Raw genomic sequence first — 26,326 nt, 5'->3', positions numbered from 1 at the left:
TTCAATTCTCAAATTTAGAGGCAAACTGAGATCAGCTGGAATTTGTCATTGTCTTACTACAATCAGTGTCTTATTCCAGAGGCACATCTATACAAAAGAACACTTAACATCTGGCCTCTGTCAAATATTTCGCAATGATTGTCTATTTCAAAATATTGCCCTGGAGAAAATTGGCAGACATCCCAGAGGCCAAATCTGCTTTCTTGTTATAATCAGGAATTAATTGCATTGGACCAACAGATGAGGAATTTGTTTGGTCCCATTTTTCTTGCAGCTAAAAACAAGGATCCAAAAAGCTTCATCTAACCCAAGATCCTACCACCTAGATGTTTTTGGGTAAGCTCCACAAGCAGAACATGGCTGCAACAGCACCTTCCCATTCCCTTACTTCAGACATAACATCAAGAGCCTGTCCTTCTGAACCTGACAATCCCAAATGCCATCATGACTCAGGCATTGATATTTTTCTCTGCTATGGATCTGCATCATCTCCTTTTAAGGCTAGGTTGGGGGTCAGCCCTTCCCACCTTGCTGGAACAAATTCCAATCCTTTGCTATCTAGTGTGGAAAATAATACTCCATTTTATCTGCCCTGAACCTCGCTCCATTCAGTTTGCTGGATAACCTTAGGCCGGGGATAAAATTATAAAGTGGAAATAACCCTCCATCCTATAAAATTTCTCTATAACATGCATCATTTTACGCATACTTTGTATCTTCCTTTTTCCTCTTTTCTAATGCTAAAAGCCTGACATGCAATTCTTCATGGGAAGTTACTTCAGCCCCTAAAATCATTTTAGTTCCTTTTTTACTGTGTCTATTCCAGTTCTTCAGTATTCTTTTCCAAGTCAGTCAGTACTATTTATAATGGGATTGTATCACATACTTCTATAAAGGCGGCTTATTTTTAATTTCTTTCCTAATTATTCTTAAAAAAATAATTCAAAATCCATGGATTTTTCTTCATTAATACTTTTCTCTTGTATCCCTGATAATTTTTAATTGTGGCTTTTATTAGTTATAGAAACTTATTGGCCATAGCTATTAAACTACCCAGCCTATCATTTCCTGAACAGTCCCTAGAACTTTCTGGAAAATGATCTAGTGATGTGACTTTTGTAATTTTATAAAAAGATTGGAATTTTGTTTCTTGACACTACTTTTTATGCCCAAGACAATTTTTTAAAATGTCAGTTATGCTGGTAATGACCTACAAAGCCCTACATGGCATGGGTCCGGAATACCTCAGGGAGCACCTGCGGCCGGCATCAACTTCCCTCCGCCCAGTGCGCTCCCACAGAGAGGGCCTCCTCAGGGTGCCACCGGTCAAAGAATGTCGACTGGTGGCCCCCAGGGGGAGGGCGTTCTCTGTGGGCGCGCCGGATTTATGGAACCATCTTCCGGATGAGCTCCGGACGGCGCCCAACCTTTACTCCTTCCGGCGCAATCTAAAGACTTATTTGTTCGAACAAGCCGGCCTGGCCTGATGGGTGATGGGCTTGGGTTTTATTACTGTTCAATGTATTTTAACTTATTGTTATAGTTTTGGGGCATCTTGTTTAATCTCTTTTAATTTTTGTATTCTTGTCTTTTAACATGTATTGCCCTGTTCACCGCCCTGAGTCCTTCGGGAGAAGGGCGGTATACAAATAAAATTATTATTATTATTATTATTATTATTATTATTATTATTATTATTATTATTATTATTATTATTATTATTATTATTATTATTATTATTATTATTATTATTTTTGTGCCACATTTTCTGTGACAGATAGAAAGAACTCATTCAGCATCTCTTCAATCACTTAGGATATTTTTAACAGTCCTCCACAGTCAACTCTAGTGAAATAGTTTCTTGTTTCATTCATTCATTCATACACACACACACACACACACACACAGAGAGAGAGAGAAAGAGAGAGAGAGACAGACAGACAGACAGACAGAGACATTTTGTATTTCCTCTTTTTTTTCCCCTAGTCTGTTTATTCAGCTTGTAAAAATAACTATAATGGCTACAAATACATCTCAGTAACAATATCAAAGCATCTACTAAAACAGGGCTTTTCATCCATTGTACCACTTTTAGGATAAGGCAATATCCGAGTACCACCAGTCGCCCACCAAGTTGTCAAAAACTCGACCCCCCCCAAAAAGGGAAAAAATGATAAAGTACAGGTAGTCCTTGACTTACAATTTGCTTAGTGACTGTTTGAAGTTACAACAGCACTGAAAAAAGTGACTTATGACCATTTTTCACACTTATGAATGTTGCAGCATCCCCAGGGTCATGTGATTTACATTCGGATATTTGGCAACTGATTCATACTTATGCAGGGCGCTCAGAAGTCTCCTGGCACTCAGAAGCCGCCTGCGCTCGGCGCTCTGAAGCCTCCCAGCGCATTTTTTTTACTAACCTGCTTTCAGCTGCATTCCATTTCTCCATTTGCTTCTCAGCTTCCACCACGTGTTTGTGGGACTATCAGTAAAAAAAAAAAGTTCCATGAGACATTCTAACTTCTCGTGAGATCTCGTGAGAAGTTAGAAAGTCTCATGGAACCTTTTTTTTGTCCCACACATGCATGGCGAAGGCTGAGAAGGGAATGGAGAAACGAAATGCAGATGAAAGCAGGTTAGTGTAAAAAAAAAGCTTTTTTTACATTTTTTACAGTGCTGTTCAACCCATCCTATGCGTACCATCAGCCAGGTACTCGCGTACCATAATAATAATAATAAACTCCAGGCTTTGATCATTTTAGTTGCTCTTCTCTGAACTTTTTCCAAAGTCTCAACATCTTTTTTGTAGCATGGTGACCAAAATTGGTTGCAGTATTCCAGCTGTGGTCTTACTAAGGTTTTATAAAGCGGTACTAATACTTCGTGTGATCCTGATTCTATGTCTCTGTTTATACAATCCAGGATTGATTGTATTAGCTTTTTTGGCTGCTGCTGCACACTGCTGGCTCATAATCAAGTGATTATCCACTAAGACTCCAAGGTCCCTCTCGCCTAATCTGTACTTATACCTTTGGTTTTTCCTGCCTAAATTCAAAACTTTGTTTTTCTCCACATTAAAATTCCTTTTGTTGGATAGGGCCCATTGTTCAAGTTTGTCAAGATCTTTTTGGATGCTGAGCTTGTCTTCCTGCCAGTTTAGTGTCATCTACAAATCTGATGAATTCCCTGTCTATTCCCTCATCTATTAAATTATATTAAATTAAACAAATCGAAAGCATCCACTAAAACATATTAAACGTAAACATCAAATCAAAAAAGCCTTCCAAGAAAGCTTGAGAAGTCCCCTTTCCCCCCCTGATTTCTATGAATGCAAATACAGAGAAAGATCTTTTAAAAAAATAAAGAAAAAATAATAGAAAAAGCCTTTCCTCTTGTATCCAGAAATTCCATCTGGGGACATACCATCAACTATTCTAACTTGAATTTTTATTGTTGAAAACCACTGTTTCTCCCCCCCCCCCCCCCGGAAGATCTCTCTATGACTTCATATCCCACTCCTAAGTCCCAGCCCAACCTATCTTACAAGTTGGTTGTGGGCAAAAATTGAGGAGTCATATGTCCACTATCTTAAGATCATGGACGAAAGGTGAGACATAAATCTTAATGAATTAATTTACAGTCCCTAAGCTCACACAAAGCAGGGGAACCAGTGGATTTAAATTCTGGGTTTAATTATGAGGGTTAAAAGCTAGGTAGCAGGGAACTGTTTGAGTCAGCATCCCTTCCTTTTATTTTCAACTATTCCTGAATTTCCCACTATCTACGGAATGCCTGCTGGCTATTCTAAATAGCTCTCATTGGCAATTCTCACAAATCAAAGCAATATTAAGGCTCTTCCTCTGCCAAGGGACACTTTCTAACATTTATAAAGAAGTCCAAACTTCCTTTTAACTTGTCCTAATAATGCTTCTGGAGCAGCAGCAGGGAAGGCATTTTGACCATCCATAACATACTTATTTTGGGAAAGGAATATAGCTCAATGACTGAGCACATACTTTACAGGCAGAAAGCCCACAGTTCACACTCCAGCAACTTCAGTTAAGAGAATTAATACTCCATATGATGTAAAATTCTCTGCTGGAAAAAAATTTTCTCCAGCAGATTAGTAATCAGGCAATTTTTAAAGACTCTTCAGTTAGGAACACTATCATCCTAAGAAGTCAGTGGTTTCTACAGGAGGAAGCCAAAAAAGGGGAAGAAGACGGGGAAGGGAAACTCATCAGAAAAGTGGAAGTGGGGAAAGGCTTTCTCAGCCAATTTTGCATAAAACCCAATGAGGAACAGTTGCCCATAAATAAAACTTGCACAGAAACGTGAATAATAAATGATATTTTCCAAACTGGAGAAGTGGGAGAATTCTTACGAAACCTCTCCCTGTGCTGTTTTGTTTTTCAGTGTTCCCAAAGCAGTGAGAAGCGTGCCGTGCATTTTGCACCCTCAGAAAAAGTTGAATGGAAAGAAATCGAGGTCACCAAATAAAAATAGTTGTAAAAATAATTACTAGGGAAAAGAAGAGGAAGTAAAGATACCTACATATATCTGGTGATTCATCAGAGCCATCTGGACAGTCCTTCTCTCCGTCACATCTCCAGCCCTTGGATATACATGTGATCTGATCTTTACAGGCAAACTGTTTGGGGCTACATGTCTTCGGTGCTGGAGAAAGAAAGGCAAGAAAAAAAGAAAGCATAAAAAAATTAAGATGGTTGTGTAAAACATGGAGGTCCCTTCCAGCCTTATGATTCTATGTTGTATGTCCCTGACAATAATTTCAAAGGCTGGCTATTTAAAAAGCAACCAATTTTGACAGTGCCATTGGGCTCGTGCATATTTATGATACTTCAGGAACGAAGACTCTTAAAAATGAAAGGTATTCACCAGAGCAAAGCAAGAGCAAAAATATAGAACAGATTTTTTTAAACACCATTTAATTTGAATAAACCTCTCAGGAATTTACAGTTCAGACATGAAAGGCTTGAACAAAGACACAAACCAGGAACCATCATTTTAAATTGTAAATAGTGTTTGCACTGGAAAAACTGTAAGAATCTCAAATCTGACTTTTACAAAAACTACCATGGCCATTCCTTCAGTTCTACCTTTTGCTTAAATTTATACAGCCAGCATCTCAACAACTTACAGGGACAGGGGATCCTATCGTAGTAAAACTACACCTAAATAAAGAGTTAACAAACTAAACATCCAAACAGAACTATTCACTGAGAAGTTGTAAACACTGGTAGCCACTTGGTCAACCTGCAAACTTTCTGCTTTATTGCATGCACCATTCTTCTAGCATGGCCTTCCCCAATCTGTCAACACACATATGTGCTGAATTCTCTGGAACTGTACTCTCAGCATATACAGAAGATAACAGGCTGGGGAAGACAGAGGAGTTAATATCTGTAGGATCACAACTGTACTCCAGTTGGAATCCCTCATTCCAGAAGAAACTGTGGGCTGATCCCAGTTTCTATGAAGTGAGGGGGGGATGAAGCCAGGAGGCCCTGCTTTTGGATATACCTCCCATCGAACTAAATGGCCTTTCTCAGAAGTCAGACTCATTCTGGAAAATGGTAACAACTGAGCTCCTCCCCAAAAGCATATATATCAACTCTTCGAAGTAGACCAGGGGTCTTCAAACTTGGCCCTTTTATGACTTGTGGACTTCAACTCCCAGAATTCCTCAGCCAGCGTCATAAGAGGGCCAAGTTTGAAGAGCCCTGCTTTAAACCAATATTACCAGGAATAGAATCCCTGAAGTAGACCACGTCAGGAAGCTGGCCTCACAAGGCAGAGCTCTACCTTATTAATATAGTCTACAATACAATCATTCTGAAAACCTGATTAACATTGCCCCTTCCCCCCCCCCCCTCTTGTACTGACAATCAAGGTGGGCAACTTTGAATTTTTCCCATAGGCTTTCCTATTTCATCTGGCTAAGCTCAAGTTTTCCTAGCAGTCTTCATATGTATTTTATCCAAGGTCATCAGTTTGTACTCCTCTCCACTTGGTAGTTAATTACTTTGCTACTGGGTTATTACCAACAGATTTTTGCTCCTCACTGGGCTGGCTGATGGTAACTCTGCCACTTCCATTGCTATTACTGATTAAGATAGTAATTTATTTCTAAAGCATTTTGCTCTATTACCATGGACATATGTTGATCTACTACAATGAATGTTTTCATTGTTTAGTCTTGCTATATATCATTTTGACAGATTAAGCATTATAATAATTAAACAAATCAGTGACTCATTCATTCCATACTTGCTGTCAGAAGTACTACAAGCAAGATTGAGATTGATGTATTAGGAGGCCCAGGCAACACAGCAGTTAGAAAAGATGGTACCTTTCAAAAACTCAACTCTGCTGTATAGTTGGTTTCCTAAAGACATGCATGCCTTTCTAGCAGTCTCTTTTTCTCATTCTTTAAGCTGCTACACAGCTAGTCCTCGATTTACGATCACAATTGAGCCCAGAATTTATGTTGCTAAGTGAGAAATTTGTTAGATGAGTTTTGCCCCATTTTACGACTTTTCTTGTCACATTTGTTAAGTGAATCACTGCAGTTGTTAACTTAGTAGCCTGGTTGTTAAGTGAATCTGGCTTCCTCATTGGCTTTGCTTGTCAGAAGGTCGCAAAAGGTGATCACATGACCCTGGGACACGGCAACCATCATAAATATGAACCAGTTGCCAAACATCTAAAGGTAAAATCAGGTGACCATGGTTGTAACCATGAAAAATAGTTGTAAGTCACTTTTTCCAGTGCCTCTGTAACTTCAAACGGTCACTAAATGAATTCCCATCTCAAGAAAACACCAGCAGGAATAGACCCCAGCTTGGAGGGCCAGCAACAGATCTAGAGTTACATAGCTTCTTTCAAAATAGATGCTTAGCTGCTGAGCTTCATGACCAAATTTCCATGCTTTTGTGCATGCACTGGCTTCTTTGATTACATAGGATAACAAGCCCAAGGCGAATTGAAAAAGGAAATGTGTGATAAGGGACAAGGAAACCAAATAGAAAGAATGTGAACTTGGAGTGATAAAGGGGGGGAGGGAGGGAGGGAGGGAAGGAGGGAGGGAGGGAGGGAGGGAGGGAGAGAGAGAGAGAGAGAGAGAGAGAGAGAGAGAGAGAGAGAGAGAGAGAGAGAGAGAGAGAGAGAGAGAGAGAGAGAGAAGGGGGTGGAGGGAGAGAGAGAGAGAGAGAGATGGAGAGGTGTGTCAGCTAATACAGAGGTCCCCAACCTCAGGAACTGGTCCATGGTCCACCAGGAACTGGCCAGGCAATTGAGTAAAGCCCCATCGGCACATGCATGGGATCCAGGCAGCATGTGAAACCACTTCCCTCCCAGTCTGTGGAAAAACTTCCCTCCACAGAACCAGTCCCTAGCTCCCAAAAGGTGTGGGGGGGCCCTGCTGAGCCAATAGACAGCATGTGTACATGGACAGATACACCACCTACAAATGTGATAAAGACTATCAAGGAATAGTGTTTATTTCAATTAAAAATAATTCCTTCATTCCCTCTGGATTATTCTTAAGAGACAACACGAGGGAAAAGTTGCATGACACGGTGATGCTCTTACAAGTGCAAGGAAAGCAGTGTGGGATAAACTCTGGCCTTGTTCGCTACCAGCCAGCGTAAGGGTTCCTAAGAGATTACCTCTGATGCGAATCGGCCCTGAATGGGGGAAAAGAGTGCTTGCCTGCTTTTGCTGCAAGCAAGCTTCTGATGCAATTATTTCTGCATGGAGGAGTTGTTCCCTGCAAACAAAGCATACGTTTGGCTAAAGGATGTCTTTCAGAAAGCTGTCCATCCCCTCAAACTGTTTGCCCTTTGAAACAGAAAAATTCTTTCCAAATAAGAAGGTAAAAGAGCATGCAAGCATTAAGAATGTGTTTTCACGTAATTCTGCTTCATTCAATGCTAAATACCAATCAATAATGTTCAGAGAACGTTCTCAAAGAAAGCTCTCGGCCATCCTGAGAAAGACAGTGATTGGAAGGAAGATGAAGGCCATTGACTCTTTATCCCAGAGAAACGTTTGAGAGCCAGGGGTGATGTTTAGCCAGAGAATGAGGAGTTAGATTCTTACACACATAGCTACTCTGTGTAAAACGCTCCTTCCTGCTAGTCCAGGCAGAGCAGGAAAGAAAGCTAATAACACATTTAACAATTGAGTTTGTCCAGGCAGAGTGGGAAAAACAATGCATTTTTTGGCCTAGGGTTCAACTCTAATTATACTGAAACTACGGGAACTTAAGCACCTAATTAATAACTTACATTGATTTCCTTAATGTAACGAAACCTGCAATGTTGTGATTTATGGATCCAAATTTATCCCACATTTTTATTTGTCCATAAGGTAAAGATAAAGGTTCCCCCGCACATGCATGCTAGTCATTTCCAACTCTAGGGGCCGGTGCTCATCTCCATTTCAAAGCCGAAGAGCCAGCGCTTGTCCGAGGACGTCTCCGTGGTCATGTGGCCAGCATGACTAGACGCCAAAGGCGCACGGAGCGCTGTTACCTTCCCACCGGAGTGGTCCCTATTTTTCTACTTGCATTTTTTACGTGCTTTCGAACTGCTAGGTTGGCAGAAGCTGGGACGAGTAACAGGCGCTCACTCTGTTACGCGGCACTCGGGATCGACCCGCCAAAGTGCTGACCTTCTGATCGACAAGCTCAGCGTCCTAACCCACTGAGCCACCGCGTCCCTGTTATTTGTCCATACACCTATTTAATTCTTAAGGTCTCTGGCTATTACAGGTAGTCCTTGACTTACCACAGTTCATTTGGTGACCATTCAATGTTACAATGGTGCTGAAAAAAAGTGACTTATGGTCTCACGGCCATTGCAGCATCCCCATGGTCATGTGATCAAAATTCAGAAGCTTGGCAACTGACTTTATATTTATGACAACTGTAGCATCCAGGGGTCATGTGGTCATCTTCTGCTACCTTCTGACAAGCAAAGTCAATGGGAAAGCCAGATTCACTTAACAACCACAACCTGCAGTGACTCACTTAATAACTGTGGCAAGAAAGCTCGCAAAATGGGGCAAACCCCATTTAACAAATGTCTCACTTAGCAACACAAATTTTGGGGTCAATTATGCTCGTAAGTCGAGGACTACTTCAATCCTATTTGAAGCAGATGTATGATCAATGAGATTAGGCGTACATCTGATGCCTCTCTATCATATTAACAATTATTACAGAGTATGGTTATATCAGGAAGAGAGAAAAAATCCTCCTTAAGTACTTCATATATTCATACCTTTAGCATTCACACTTAAGAAAAAATAACTTGCCCTTCAGTTTTTTTGAGTAAAACAACCAAAACCATTATAATTACTTTTTTCCCTGCTACTATTACATTAAAAAAAAACAAATGTATTCCTTGGGGATTTCAAATTTAGTTCAATTATATTATTCGGGGCAGATTCCTGAATTTAATGAGAAAGTTCGATTTCATTGGAAGCTTTACTGGAGTCGTGGTTGGAGAATCCTGCTATTACTGGAATTGTTCCTCAGATATCTTTGCTGAAATATTCAGTTTTGAAAAGCACATTGCTGCATCATCAGAACTAGTTATTGCCTCCTTTCAACACACCCCTGGTTGGAGGGGATCTTAAGGGATCCAGAGTTAATGTCCTTTTCCTTACTTGCAGATATAATAGTACATCTGTCACTATGCATTACTTCAAGGAGTCAGCTCCTCCTCCTCATATACCTGCTACTTGCAAGCAGATAAATGCCTATAAACATATGGTATCAATGTAAAAATGTGACAAAAGTTTCTTCAAGTTTGAAACAATTTCAATCTTGCGGACGTTTCAAGCCTGCATTAGTAGTACCAGCTCCAAACGTATCATACAGCTGTTTCTGAAACTGTATTTCAGGGCACTACAAATTTGCGAACAATTCGGATCTGGTAAGTTTGTACACTACTGATAAATATTCTTTTCAAAAAATAAAAAAAAATGTTTGCTTTGTTTCTGCCATGGTACAGTCCAGATTCTTTGACAGATTGATTGGTGGGATAAAGAGATGTAAAAAAAGTTGAGAACACCTGAAATAGAACATTCATGTTTGAACAAAGGACCAAATGCTGTAGAGAAACAGTAGTTGACATCATATGTTTCTGGAGGACTACAGCTAATTATTGACTGGTAAATGACCTAGACAGGCCTTGACTCGATCCAGCAAGCCACCAATAAACCTCAGGAAATTCACAATGTTCCTCTGTTACCCCACTTCAGTATCTAATCCATCAGAAGTGCCCTTGTATTCAACTGGACATCAAATGCTCTAATGTTTGCAGAGAAAACTGTATCTCTTGTCTCCAGTCTCCAGTGCTTAAATGAGAAGATTCATGGGGTATAGTATAGGCAGCCAGAGGTCTGCTGCAGAAAACATTAATTATTATTTTTTTTGGTGGTCCTGCTTGGTAAGCAAGCCGTTAATTCTTCGCTCTTGTCTCTTGTGCCATTTGAGTCAATTTGTCAGGAAAGATTCCTAAATGGCACAGTTGCTATCTGCTAATTGCTGCCCATCTTCTATGCCTCCGAGCTTTGCCAAATGACATGCATACAAAATAAATTGCCATCAAAACCTCAAAATCAATACCATTAACCCTAAGGAGCTCTGACACTATGGAGCAATAAGATTGAAAAAGTATCACGGCATCCAAAAAATGAATGGATTAGGAAAAAGGGTGGCAGGGGTGGGTGTGTGTGTGTGTGTGTGTGTGTTTCTTTGTAAGAATTGCACACTGCTGCAATCCAGAATCTAAAAGCACCAGGAATGAAACTGACAGATTCAATCATTCAAAGCATTGTTGGAAGAAGGGTTCCCCCAAGCATGCTTAGATATATTAAAAGAAATATATCGCATCAAAGCCAAGGTAGAAACAATCCCCAGTCTTTTTAGTGGGACTCCTTTCCAACCGAGAAGCACGATCTCAGTCTGTGAATGTTACAGGTTCCCACTTTTTCCAAGCCCTTGCTTGTTGTCGGAATTCTATCTTGCTTTTCATCCAGGAACACAAGGGAGTTGTCCCTCTTTCAGTTTTTTCCACACAAAAATTTACCCTGTGAGATAGGCTGGGCTGAGGGACAGTGACTGCCTCAAAGACACCCTGATACCCTCTCAGTCTATAGCTGAGAGTAAGTAGACTAGAATTAACTTCTAGTGCAGCATCTTAATCACAAAAGCAGCAGCTGAATCAAGATACAGCCAGCCAGCGGCATTGCGAAATACATTTTTCTGAAATCCTTATGCAAACAATTCTTGCAGAGATAATAATGCAAGGAGTCTGTAGAAGAATGAAGGTTTTGAACCAATGCCTACAGCACACCCAGTAGCTGCAGATCTGTTCAAGAAAGTCACAGCACTCCCAAAGCTTGAGTTTGTTCTGCTGTTATAACAGAGATGGTTTAACAAGACTATCCTATTGCTGACCCCTGGGACCTGCCATTCAGACACAAAAGGCATTTCGTTCCCCACCACTGGCCTTCTCTTTTCTCCTGAACATAAATCTTACCCTGACAACCTTGCCAAAAGGCTTCTGGAGAATCCCAAGCCTTGCCCTGGGTTTACAGAATCTGTCACGGAAGAGATATATCCTTGAAGGTCTCCAAAGCCAAGACCTCCTACCAAATAACAACATGGGGACTGAAGGTCTTCTGTTTTTTTTAAAAAAAAATAAATAAACAGAAGAGCTTCTTTGCTTTCCATATTTTTCAGGACTCATGTGTATGTTCCTAAAACTACTGTTCCCACATGTATCTGTTCCCAGACTGTCTATTCAGGTTGCACATCAACCTACTTTTTGATCCTTTTGCCAAATGGTGATACAAGGCAATGAACTTAGCATTGTCTTCTTGCTGAAAAATATATGGCCTTCCATATATTTTTCCTTACTTGGGAGACAAACTTCCTTACTTGGGAGACAAACTCTGAACAAAGTTCAAACATCCTTATTGCCTGTTATCAACACACAAAGCTTCCATCACAATACTTCCTCCAATCTCTTCACTACCCACAAACTGTAAATCTCTTCTAGCAAATACACTTCTAGAAAAAATACCAGCCTATTCGAGGAGCTGGGGGGGGGGGGGAATCTGTAATAAGCTGGTCCTAGATTAAATAAATAAATAACTGTTCTCCAAAAAAGCTATATACTACCAGCCTTGAGAGTGGGTCTTGCAGGAAACAAAAGCTACTACACTGCGGAGGACATGCCTCATTTCCCCCAACACAAGATGTCCTGACCCATCTTAAAGGAAATATAGCTTTCACTTTAAAAAAATTAAAAAAAAGATTGTAGACCTGGATTCCTAGAAAGTAGCAAGATTATTTCCAAGAACCACACTATTATGCTAATGAATGAAGGCTTAAGGGCCAGTTTAATGATCTGTCTGCTTTCATTCTGTGGAGGACTGAAACATACACAGGGCTAGAAGCAGGAAAAACAGTTATAAATAATACAGACATTACCCTGCTAGCAGAAATATGCTAGAAGAAAAAACCAGACCTCAAGGGGATATCTAGTCAATCCCTAATCAGCATTCTTAAGCAGTTACAGTATTAAGAAGGTTGTATCATATTATTTTCCTCAAAGACATACACTGTTCCTCAAAGAACATTTCATAAGTGGCCACAGGATTCTGTTCTGAACCAGCCTGCTACCGGCCTTGCAATAAGGCAAACCCCTGTTCAAACAGTAGAGACTGGAGAGCGTCTGAGGCTGAAAAGCGTCTGCCAAGATTTATTACTCAAACAACAGGACAAGAAACAAAACACGGGAACTTGAATCCTCAAACGGAAGGGTTGCTTTCAGCAACCAGCCCTTCCCCAAACACTCCTTTTATTTAGAGTTCAGGGCGTGGCCTCCCTGTGCCTCCTCCCGAGGAGTCCCACAGCCTTTCTCTGTTTGTTCCTGCTCGACTGCCTCCTGCGTCGGGCGTCCTTGAACAGGGCCAGCTGTGGGTCATCATCCTCCGCACTATCGGGCTCACGCAGCTGAGAAGAGGGCCCCGGCTGGGGGCTCTGCGAAGCCTCCAAGCCATCATCAGCCAGTTCGTCTTCCACACCCTCCTCCTCCCCCTCATCTGAGTCATCCGAGACATCTGAGCCGGCTGCCGGACCCACAGGCTGGCCCTGAGTCACAACAGATTCATCTTCAAGTAATTAACATGAGATATTTCGTATCAAAGGATGCAATTTGTACCCAGCAAAGCAGCTTACGTACAGAATGTTATACAGCATGTTAATGCTGTATGGAAGGTCAGTATCCTGAGACCCAATCCAGGCATAGAATATAGGCCCTCCCAAACTGGAGTTCCTACCCTTGAATACTACACCAGATATTCACTAAATATAAAGCAAACTGCTCACTTGAGGATGAAGAGCAGAAACAGAAGTTCCCCAAGTATTTGTATTAAGCCTGGGCTCCATTACTAGACTGTGTCCAGCAATGGGGATGGTTCTAATATATTTGCTACCTTGTGATGGCTCGAAGACAAATATAATATAAAAAGGAAATTCAAAGTAGATAGCCTTTACATTTGATGTAATTGCCTTCCAACTCCATCATTTGCAAAAAATGCAAATGGAAAGCAAGCCCTGACGGTCTTGATTTTCTCCCAAGGTTTATGCCTCTCTTTTATTATTATTTTTTTAACAGCTACATGTACTCTTATATATTCGCATGTTATCTTTTCTTCTACCTAGCTTTTGTAAATATACATACTTCTGAACATTTGCCAATGTCTTCCGTAGATTCAGGGAGAGGAGAGGAAAACAGTTCATCAACTAATCACATGTCATCATGCAAGAACAGCCACACAACGGTTAAGTGGCAGTGTGCGAGTTTATGTAAACACCACTGAGTCATTTCCATTTTGTGCTGCCAAAAAGGTGTCTGAAGGACACAGTGGAAAAGAGGACGATAGACTAGAGCAGCTGGATTCAACAAGGCCCTTTCTTATCTTCTGTGAAATGAGTAGGTCTGTGCAATTGTTTCAAAGATGTTGAAAGAAAAAATCAGGGTCCAGTCCAAGCTGGGAATAATCAAAATGGGGACTGCTTTAGAAAGAAGGTTGCAGTTGATTGAAGAGGAGAGCCAGACAGAAACATGGAGCACTGGCCATGGAGCACTGGCCACATGGAGCAGAATGGTGGGCTTTTTATACCTTCTGGGGCTCTTTTATACCTTCTTGGGCTCCAACCTTCCAGAATGGATTATTGAATTTGCATTTCTAAAAGCTGGCATCTGCCTAGGGCAGTGATGGCAAACCTTTTAGAGACCGAGTGCCCAAACTGCAACCCAAAACCCGCTTATGTATCATCAGGTGTCGGGTGGGCATGACCCATTGGGTGGGTGTGGCCAATTGGGTTGGCCTGGCCCACTGGGTGGGCGTGGCTGCGGTGGTAACAGCAGACTGGGTGGGACTAAAAAGTTCAATCAATTCCAACTTTGCGAAATCTTTTTTTTTCCCACGAGAAGTTGAAATTGATTCATTGATTGAAACTTTATTTTTTTTTTGCACACAGCGGTGGAGGCCTAAAGTGAAAAGGTTTTATAAAACCCAGCTGAAGGACTAGGACTGGGGCGACGGTGTGTGTGCCCACAGAGAGGGCTCTGCGTGCCACCTGTGGCACACGTGCAATAGGTTCGCCACCACGGGCCTAGGGGCTGGGGCTGATTTCTGGGGGCTGGTGTGTGTGTGTGTGTGTGTGTGTGTGTGTGTGTGTGTGTGTGTGTGTGTGTGTGTTTAAGATCTTCTCCATTATTCTTTGGGGAAATATAGTCTGCCTTTTTAATATTTCCCAAAATATTTTTTTCTCTGGGTTCTTCCCACAAAGGGAAACATCACAAAGCATACTGGGGTTCTCAAATGCTTAAAATAATAGCATCTGTCAGAAGATTCTAGGTGCCAAATAAGGCTTTCTCTGGAGGTCCCTGTGCCTTCAGAAACAATTCTGCTGGGGCCACTACTGACAAGCTCTCAAAGCAGTTGTGCCCATCTTCTGAGGGACACCGAACCTTTAATGTTAGGGAAGCATGCTTTCTTTATGCGATGCCTTTTGCCAAGGTGTCTCTTTCAAAACCCTTGCATGGACCTAGAAATTATTTCGCAACCATCATAGCCATTTGAAATTCAATTCAAAATAAAATCTACTGAATACAAACTAAAGTCATTCTTATGGGTGAAAAATGCCTAAGTATTATGGGTTTTCCACATTTTGGGCAATTGGAAATATTTCTGTGTATTTCTATATTTCAGAAGGAAGAGGTTACCTAGATACAAAAGTCGGATTACAAAATTTACACTAGCTCATAGGCACTTGAAACCTATTTCCCAGAGCATCATCTGCAGATATGTTCAAAGATTCAACCAAATATACTTTTATAGTGTTTTTTTTTTAAAAAAACTTACATAATTCATTTTCAAAATGTAGCGAGAAAGCATTCACAGAATAAATATGATACCGTGCCTAAGATACTAAGATGTTAAAGAGGGATGTGTCCTTTAACTGTCTAGTCCAGGATGAATTGAGATTTTGGCTCTTAACGTTTTTTTGTGGTTTTTTTTAAAGTTAAGTAAAAGCAGAATGCAGCTCCAGCCATTCTTCTGTAGAGAATGAGCAGTGCTTGCAGTTTGAAAAAAGGAAGAAAGAGCCCTTCATGCTGGTCATAAAGTCCAGTTCAAATCAGCAGGGTACAGCTGCAAGGCCTTCCCTTTTCAAACGTTCCCTCTTTAGTATTTGGGAAGTTCAGACGCCAATTTGCTAAAAATAAAAAAAGCAAGCAGCTCTTCCGGTAGAAAAGAACGAAATAATCTCCCTCTTTCTTAACCTTACATTCTCCTCTTTAGTTAAACTGTTGAATATGATCTGTTTGGTGTTTTTTTTCTTCAGTTCAGATATACAGAAAAGAGGATTAATTCCCAACTTTTTTTAAAAAAAAAAAAAGCTCTCTAAATTAAGCCCGGCAGTTTTCAACTTGGCTTTCCCTTTTTGTATATACAGAAACGTTCCTAAAACTGAAAAGGACAGCTAAATAAGTTTTTTCTTTTGATTTATTAAATTAATATCCATCCTTTCCTCCAGCAGTACAAAACGGTGTATATGGCCCTCCCGTCTCCCATTTTCTCTCATAACAACAACTGCATAAGGTACACACTGGTTTGAGAAAGTGTGACTTGACCAAGTCAGTCACCGAGTTGTCATGGCTAAGGACAGGCCGGAATCCAGATCTTCCCAGTTTTCATCTAACATACCCACTACATAATTGGGTTGTATAATTATTCCCATCACAGCCCAGTGCAGGTAATCCTCAGCCTAGAACTGTTCATTTAGTGACCTTTCAAAGGCACAACAGCACTGAAAAGTGACTTGTGACCATTTTTCACACTTACGACTAATGCAGTGTCCCCATGGTCACATGATCAAAAGTTAGATGTTTGGCAACTGGCTCATATTGATGATAGTTGCAGTAGTGTCCTGGAGTCCTGTGATCACTCTTTTGTGACCTTCTGACAAGCAAAGTCAATGGGGAAGTCAGACTCACTCAACAACTTTGTTACTAATTTTTAACAATTGTGGTGATTTACTTAACAACTGTGACGAGAAAGGTTGTAAAATGGGGTAAAACTCACTTAACAAAGGTCTCGCTTAACAGCAGAAAGTTTGGGCTCAATTTTAGTCGTTAAGTCATGGCTGCTACCTGTACACCAGACAGCAGCCTTAATACTTAGACTTCCTAGAATATATTCAACCGTCAGAGAAAAGAGAGATGTGTGTGTGTATATAAAAGTAAACCACACATTGGTCTGGCCTCAGATCACAAATTTCTCACTACTTTTTTTCTTAAGTATGTTCCTTAAACACAGCTAGTGAGATCACCCCCCAAATTCAATCCAAATATGAATTTTCAGCCACAACTGGCTAAGACTGCAGTCTCTAACAGGACCCAACTGTGCCTCCCCATGAAATGTGTTTGACTCATTTCAAAGCATCTCCTGTGGAGGTTTGGATATTGTGGCCCCTATGATCTGGCCCAAAAGCCAACTGTCTGAGACCTCTTGGCCATAATTCTTGAGGAGACGCTAACAAACCAAACCACAAAAACACAACAGGATGTTTGTTTCACCTTGGCAGATGGGCCTGAATGGGTGGCACTGGAAAAGCAATGGCCTGTGTCTTTGATTTAACAAGCTCAGAGTCAAGTTTGGACAACACAGTAGCCAGTTTTACCCAAGTAAATAATTGCTCAGAGTACTGGTTTTATTGAACAGACTCATATAAGATTACTTCTCTTCTTTCCTGTTTGGAAAAATACATGCTTGGACAGATAAATTGTACATTATACAATGTCTGTTTTCCTCCCTCTGTCATGTCAACAATTTGTTTTGTTTTTTGTAAAAACTGTATCAACCAAGTTAAGCGGGAAGTTAGGAGAGAAAAGCGGTAGGGACTCTCCGTTTTGCAGGGTTTCAGTTCAAGCAAACCTACCTAATGGTCTTTCATTCAAGGACAGAAAAGATACAAGATTTTCTCTGGATATCTTGCATACCCCGCCAAAAGAAAAAGGTAGGTTGCAGAGAGTATGCTTAAGTTTAAGATAAATATCATAAGGAGGGAAAACAAGATTATTTCTTCATTCTATCACTTGGGTCCCTGAAGATTTCATTCTTATCAAAAAATCAAACACAGAAGACAATACATAGCCAGAGCTTTGGATTTTCTTGTTGACAGTCAAGAATTGCAATCTCACACCAGATTATTCTGTTTACAAAAATGGACTAGTCTCTCACATGCCAGCATTTGATATATGTAAACTGGTATAGAAAGTTAGAATATATATCCCACATTCTTGGTTGTTGGTTGCACTTGATCACACAATAGCCTGCTTGCCTGCCTGCCTGCCTGCCCATCATTTTAGCAATAGCAATAAGTCTTGTATGCCAGGGGTCCCCAACCTGTGGGCCATAGCCCACTACCGGTCCATGGCCTGTTGTCAACAGGAATGGCTCCATTTGCAGGTGCTAGTGGCCCCATTTCACATGCGTGCGCTCACTAGCACCGCCGCAAGCATCATGCAGGTGCAAGCAGCCCCATTTGTGCATGCGAGTGGGTGCTAGTGCCAACCATTACCCCATTTATAATCACAAAAGATTTCTTGGTATAAACTTATTACAGGAGGTATTTTCATTCATACAGAACTCTGAGATGGATCTTTTCTAGGCAGATTGGACTATGCTCCCTAGAAATGATGCAGCTAAAATTTCTGTACAGCATGGCCTAGTTAATTTTTCCCATAGCTTTTAACGGTGATGGCCTTTAAAGATGGCAACCTAGAAAAATCTGGCAACTCCATTACTTTTCAAAAAAAAACCAACCCAAAAAACCCAAAATCAATCAACCCTACATATATCTCCTGTCCTTGATGGCACAGGTTACCAGCTCCAATTCCACTTCAGACTGCTCTGTATCTCACAATTTCTTTTACTGTTAGTGATTTAATAGCCTGACCCAATTGCTTTGCATACTCAATATGGGAGCAAGATAACAGTTTTCAAACAGTGTTTGAAACAAACCTAGAAAAAAGCTGCTTTGTCCATCAAGGGCAGCAGATGGAAGGACACCCACTAGCACGACACAATTAACTGCAAAACATTTCTGTGCATGCTTGAAATTAATATATATCATACGATTAGCTGATTTTAGAGGTTGGTTAAAATTTCAGTCATACTTGGTGTTCTTTGAAGCTGTGGTTATGTTTTATGTAATTGTACAACAGAATTAATATTTAATAATGCATGGCTTATAAGCACACTCGTTCCATGATTTTTTAATTATCTTGAAAGATCAATGTCTGGTGTCCTGAAATACATTCAGGGGCTTGGTTTTGACTCAGCTCTATTCCTTTCTTTTCTTTTTTCCCCCCCTTTCTCCTCTATCACAATGTGATCATATATGAGCCTTCATAGATTTATACACCCAAAATGCGTCACTGGGGTTTTAAATGGTTGCCAGAAAACAGAAGAGGCTGTGCAGAAGGAACTGGAGCCTGTAATCACATCCACAAGGGCAGGGTTTTTGTTTTTTTGTTTTTTACTATTATCAAGTTCCACAATTACTTTCCCTCCTAGTACAGGAGATCCAGGCAATGTTCTGGTGAATCAGACTATGCAGCACCTCTAAGAGTTAATCTGATCGATTTCTTGGATAGGAAACGTATGGCAGTTTTACAACAAACACAGATTGACAGCAGATAGAGCAGGGAACACATGCAATACCACCCAGAGAGGATAGGTCGTTTTTTCTCTTAAGTTGTTACTCTTACAACACTGACCACGAGTTACAACTCAAGAAAAAAGCACTCCCAATGCGTGGTGTTACTTATCCGATTAGTGTTCCTAAGCAGTTGCCCTGCAGCAGGGTGTCAAACTGCCGGCCCACGGGCCAGATGTGTCATGCGGAAGCCATGCCCAGCCCATTGCCGGCAATGGCAAACCGTTCCGATACATTGCACGACGTCACATGACATCGCGAGTTTAACATGCCTGCACAGGGAAGGTTGTCCTACAAAGCAACTAGGAATAAATGATTTTAAAAAATACAAGTGGATTCACACAGACAAAGATGCACAAAAGACCAGACTAACAGAGTTGGAAGGGATCTTAGAGGTCTTCTAGTTTGAACCCCTCACCCACACACACCCCGGTTGATGCAGGAAACCCCATGCCATTTCAGACAAACGGGTCGTCCAATTTCTCTTTTAAAAACTCCGATAATGGACCACCCATAACTTCAGGAGACAAGTCGTTCCACAGATCAATTGTTCTCACAGGAAACTTCTTAGTTCTACATTGGTTCTCTCCTGGATTAATGTCCAACCATTGCTTATTGTTCTGCCTTTTGGTGCTTTTCAAAATAAGCTAACCCCCTCTTCCTCGTTGCAGTCCTTTAGTGATACCACAATGGGGGCTGACACAATCTGCTTTGGGTTTTGGTTTTTTCCCTTGCCCTGTCTGACTTTTGGTCTCTCCCACTCTTTTAAGTTAAAATTTCGGGAGTAACATTTGGCCATGACTTTTGCAGAAGACCCAAGTCTTGAATCATGTCCTCTTACCCTTTGCCAAGCACAGACTGAGAGGTTTCGACTCTGGATTATACAAGCAGGCTCTACTGATCCAGTTGACGAGGGTTAAGGTGGCCAGGAATGGAGGAAGGTAAAGGTAAAGGTAAAGGTAAAGGTTCCCCCGCACATGCATGCTAGTCGTTTCCGACTCTAGGGGCCGGTGCTCATCTCCGTTTCAAAGCCAAAGAGCCAGCACTTGTCTGAGGACATCTCCGTGGTCATGTGGCCGGCATGACTAGACGCCAAAGGCGCACAGAACGCTGTTACCTTCCCACCGCAGTGGTCCCTATTTTTCTACTTGCATTTTTTACGTGCTTTCGAACTGCTAGGTTGGCAGAAGCTGGGATGAGTAACAGGCGCTCACTCTGTTACGCGGCACTCGGGATTCGACCCGCCAAACTGCCGACCTTCTGATCGACAAGCTCAGCGTCCTAACCCACTGAGCCACCGCGTCCCTTGGAGGAAGGTAGTGTCCCTTAAATTGACACCAGCAAGGTATAAATCCACAACGTATGGATCACAGCTGGAAACCCCAGCTCCACTGTATATAGACAGCACAAAAAGACTGCCCTTGCCAGAGGGTGGAAGAATTGTGCCTTTGGAAAGGAAACAGCACTGGCAATAAATATGGATAGGAATGAGGTGATTTGCAAAACAGATGTTTCTAGAGGAGAAAAAGAGAAATAAGTCCACATGGCTTTAATTATGGAATCCCCTTCCCCCTCTTTTTCAGTATGTGAATTCTTATGACCCTCTAAAAAGGAAAAGAAAAAAGGAGCCTTAGGGTTGGAACTTATCCCAAGTCTCGAGGCTTCAGAAAACTGAACTGAGAATTACATGATTCCAAGAGTTATTTTACCATCTGAGTTATGAAAGAAATGACAAATGCTTTATTTATCAGGAATGGGGCCATGATTAGATCTTTTTTAAAAAGAAAGAAAAAGAAAAAAGAAAGGTTTGTGGGGCTTTGAGCTGAGTTAGGTCTAGAATAACAGTTCAGAGTCCTTCCCTAAGCCAAACGTCAACAATTTTAACAATTACCATCCAATTTCTGGGTATAAGCCTTGCCCAGAACTGAAATATTTCAAATTCCTCAGTTTTCAGGCTCAAAACTCTAGCTCCTTGAGGTTTTTTTTGTTTTGTTTTTTTTTGGCCCATCCTAATAGCTGAAAGTGAAAGATGGGAAGTCATTCCAGAAATGTCTTGGGATTTTACTATCCAGATGTGTTGAACTAACTCTCATAATTCTTAGGTCCACAGTTATGTCTCTGGTTCAGGATCATGGGAGTTGAAGTCCAACAAACTGTATCTGGAAAACATCAGGTTTGAGACATAAAGGCAAACTCAACTCCTGGTCAGTATATGGGCATTTGTGTGTTTAACTTCTTGGCAATAATAAGGAAGTCTGCCATTAACCTTCTTCCTGGGTGTTTTTTTTAAACTTTTAACCCCAGTGGCTGATGTAAATGGTACAAACCACTCACATACATATTTCCTTCAAGGGCTATGAAAAGTAAAAAGAATACTGTATAAGTGATAATCTGCTTATGGTGGAATCTACCAAACAGGCTTTAATCTATTCTGTAAAACCATATTTTGTAAAATGCCCATAGTACAGGACAAACAACTAGCTTGACTCTCTCTTGATCACTTCTGTATTTGAAGCTTACCAAAGCATTCAAATGGAACTGGAACTCCATCGCTGATGCTACTTTTTACTGTGCCAAAATCTTTTTATCAAACCCATCTTGGTCATTGTTTAGCCTTTGGTATAGAGTCGTAGGTCCTATTTTCATAACTATATCACCTATACATATCTACTCGGAATAGTCCTTTTGAAACCAGCCATATTTGAGAAAGATTTTGATAAACCTAGGTATATATGTATCCATGAAAACTTCACAGATCAGCACAGTCCTCTCCAATTTACTTTTCTCTCTATTTCATGCCTTTTCCGTTCAGGCTATAAAATGTTATATTATAAAACTTTTCTCTTGTACTTTTTAAGTACACATATGAGAGGCACTTACTTAGTTCATAACCACTAAGAATTAGATTTGGAATTCTCATTTAATTATTCTTTTTTTTTAAAAAAAGTGTGCAAATACAATGAGTCCTTTAATGCTTTCTTCAAGAATTGACTATGCACAGAGAGGTTTGAGGAAAACCTCAAGTGATAGATTTTTTTTACGTATGCTGGTGCTTTCATGAAAAAGTTAGAAGAAAGAAAGAAAGAAAGAAAGAAAGAAAGAAAGAAAGAAAGAAAGAAAGAAAGAAAGAAAGAAAGAAAGAAAGAAAGAAAGAAAGAAAGAAAGAAAGAAAGAAAGAAAGAAAGAAAGAAAGAAAGAAAGAAAGAAAGAGGAACCTCCTCACAGCATAAAACTAGTGAGTTCTAATTCCGAATCTGATTGAAAAATATGCCCTGGGAACTTTCCAATGATGAGAAGGTTTTTTTTTAATGAATGAATGAATGAGGAAGATTAAAAAAAAACCATAAAACATTCAGGAGAAAAACCTAGACACATACAGTAATTAAGCACTTCCAGAGACCTCCTATCTCTACCAATTTTATTTTCTCTTCTAAAACGGATTCATCCAACTACTTTTCAAAAGAAAGGAGGAGGGGGGGAAGTGGGAAAAGGGCGGAAGGATTACAAATGGTCAACCACATTATTCATCGCTTTCCCCACAGTGTTCCATAAAAGAAGGCAGGGCAGATACTTAATAAAAAACCTGACCTGGAAGCACTCTTTCTCTTTCTGCTTCTATTTATCCAATTTTTAGTATTTATTTAAAATCACGGGTGGAAGGAGAGCAATCCTTCTGCACCCTGCTGGAACTCTCAGCACCATTTAATACCATGGTTGTAATGCTGTCATCCTTTTGAATGAATCTCACCTGCAAGGGTTGAAAATCAAGGACACCGTTCCTATCCTTCCTGAGCAGTCAGGAAGAGAGGTCAAAGCCTTTTGCCATTTCATTGCTGGGTGCCCAAGGGTCTGGCCTCTCCCCAATTTCTCTTCTTTTCTTTTTTCTTTTAATCTACATAAAACCACTTGCAGAGATTGTCCATTAACCATGTGGTAGAAGTATCTTGTTCTGTTTATATTAAATTCAGCCTTCAAAGGAAGTGCAAATTAAACAGCCGGAATGGTATGATCTTGAATCACAAAAAGTAAGCCAGGGGAGGGTAAAATGTAAAGTTTCAGTGAGGCCAACAACAACAACAGAAATTGAATATATTAAGAGAAAACATGGACAATATATCAGCAAGTAAAACCAGAGAGAGAAAGGCATATAGAAAATGGCTATCTACAAAATGCTTGTACTCTTCTGAATGACTTACACTTTTATTGGAGCTTTTTAAGAGATGGTTGAATATTACAGAGAAAAGTGCCGAAATTACCATGCAAAAATTGGATTGTATCAGTTGTATCTTATGCATATGATGCCATAAAGTGACAGAGGCACTTTAATAGGCTCTTAAGTGTGAGAGACGGGAGCCAGAGATGAGAATGCTCCTTTAAAAAAACTAATTTTTAATATCTTTGGATATTTAATATTTTTAAAGTAACCTTCCAACTCATTGTTTTCCAATGTCAATCCTCACTACTGTTCTCTCCTTTAGCACCCGTCAATGCACATTTTCTTTTCTTTTATTAGTAGAAAAGAACTGCAAGCATTTTTTGTTATTTCCTCTTTCTTCTACTCCAAGTCATAGGGCAATTATGAAGAAATTTGGGGATAAAATATCAGACGAATGAGCGAATGAAGTTTATGATTCATTCATAGCTCATATGACCCCATACGAACACATCTTCCCAACTCAGAAGAGAGGCACCACATTCTCATTTCACCATACTTACATTCTTCCAAAAATCAACACTTTCTCCAATAACCCCGTATCTGCTTAATTAGGTCAGAACTCTGGAATTTCATTAAAAAGACAGGATGAGCTTCATTTGAGATTAATAACATTTTGATTCCCATTAAATCTGATGGAGGAAGAAGTATAACCCTAGCATCATAATTCAGACCAAACAAACCAGAGAAAAGTCTAGAAAAGTCATGGTCATCATTCAAGTGATGACTGCAACTTTTAACATCCAAAACATAGGCAGCTTCTAAGGACACAACCCACTGTTTAATGTCAAAACTGAATTATACAGTCTAGACTCTAGACAATACCAGAATGATCCACCCTTCATTCTGAAATTATCTTACCAAGAAGAAATCCACTATGGAACTGTGTCAAAAGTTTAGCACAGCTTTCAACCCATGTTTTGCTTGATTATGCATGCAGGGTGTTTATGTGGCTTTCTTCTGGTCACTTCTGCCTCAATAAAAAACATGTGGCATGTAACAACATATCTTCCTCATGGTCGGAATATGGCTTGTGCCTTAAAATATGCAATTCAAAAATGGGCACAAAAAACATCTACTAAAAGTAAAGTAATAGTCAAGCTAGTATTACAGTAATGACGGAAGAGGGAGGCTGATGAATGTAAACACTGTTGATCTTAATCAGTTGCTGAGGCATCACTGTTTGATCACAAAGCAGCCTATTTTCAACCATATTGAGCAATCATAAGGGTCATTTTTGAAGAGAGGCACTTTTGGGAACTTCCCAAATGAAGAATCCTGTAGAATAAGGGATTAATTTTAATCAGTAGAAGGGGCAGAGAACAGATAAATTATAGTCATACGAAGAACAGTTGCGGGAATTGGATTTGTCTAATTTAATGAAAAGAAGACTAAGGGTGACATGATAGCAGTGTTCCAATATCTAAAGGGCTGCCACAAAGAAGAGTGGGGAGGGGTCAATCTATTCTCCAAAGTGCCTGAAAGCAGAACAAGAAGCAATGGATGGAAACTAATCAAGGAGAGAACCAAACTAGAACTAAGGAGAAATTTCCTGACAATTAGAACAATTAATCAGTGGAACGACCTGCCTCCAGAAGTTCTGGGTATACTCCAACACTGGAGGTTTTTAAGAAGAGATTGGACAACCATTTGTCCGAAATAGTACAGGGTTTCCTGTTTGAACAGGGGGCTGGGATTAGAAGACCTCCAAGATCCCTTCCAACTAATGGATGGAAACTAATCAAGGAGAGAACCAAACTAGAACTAAGGAGAAATTTCCTGACAATTAGAACAATTAACCAGTGGAACAACCTGCCTCCAGAAGCGATGAATGCTCCAACACTGGAAGTTTTTAAGAAGAGACTGGACAGCCATTTGCCTGAAATGGTATAGGGTTTCCTGCCTGAGCAAGGGGTTGGACTAGATGACCTCCAAGGTCCCTTCCAACTTTATGATTATGATTATGATTATCTCTGTTAGAGCAAGAGTTTAGTTGTATCAGAGAAAAGGAACAGAAAGGTCCTCGAAAGAAAACTCAAAACTACTCAAAGAATTTGGTCTTGTACAGAATGACAGAAGTATGGGACCTAACCCAATTCCATGTTTTGAAGATTGCAACCCCATATCCAATCCTAAATCAAACAAACCATAGATTAGTTAGTTCTCTCAAACATAGCGTGTTTGGCTTGGCATTCTAGGAGTTGAAACCTCAGACACATCTGGAAAATACCAGGTTGATGGTAGCTGAAGAATAACCCTGTTTTGAAAACATTTATTTCAAAAAGAAAGAACAAAACAAAATGGTGACACTACTGTACTTCAGGATATAGAGAACCTCCAAGAAGAGGGCAAGGAAAAAAAATTGGGGGTCATTTAGCTTCATTTTCTCTGCAGATTCAATTCTGTTTCTTTTTACAGTTAGTCCTCAACTTACAATCACAACTAGTACCAAAATTTATGTTACTAAGCAAGACGGTTAAGTGAGCCAGTTTTACAACTTTTTTTGCCACAGATGCTAAACAAAACACTGCAGTTAATTAAGGGAATAATGGGGTCATTATGCAGTTTCATCTCCACTGACTTTGCTTGTGGAAGTCAGTTGGGAAAGTTGCAAATGGCAATCACATGATCCTGGGATGCTGCAACCATCCTAATAAACACACGCCAATTGTTGAGCACCCGATTTTGCTATTTAGAATAGATAGTATTTATTCTATCCTATTCAATTTTAATTATGTGTGGATGCTGCAACAGTCGTTAAGCATGAGGCATGG

At 40.3% G+C, this 26,326-nt stretch overlaps 1 protein-coding gene across 1 annotated transcript in view; it reads right to left on the bottom strand.

The window, feature by feature from the left end:
• Positions 1 to 26,326, bottom strand: part of LRP1 (LDL receptor related protein 1) — a 323,131-nt gene that overhangs the window by 225,660 nt on the left and 71,145 nt on the right. Inside the window, exon 3 of the mRNA XM_081319473.1 lies at positions 4,558 to 4,680. Within this exon, the coding sequence (XP_081175599.1) occupies positions 4,558 to 4,680 (123 nt within the window). The remainder of the gene's footprint in view (positions 1 to 4,557; positions 4,681 to 26,326) is intronic.

This window comes from Vipera berus (genome assembly GCF_964194415.1).
Source record: "Vipera berus genome assembly, chromosome: 2".
NCBI classification, from domain to species: Eukaryota; Metazoa; Chordata; class Lepidosauria; order Squamata; family Viperidae; genus Vipera; species Vipera berus.
Note: the sequence above shows the minus strand (reverse complement) of the source record. Positions and strands in the feature narration are given on the sequence as shown.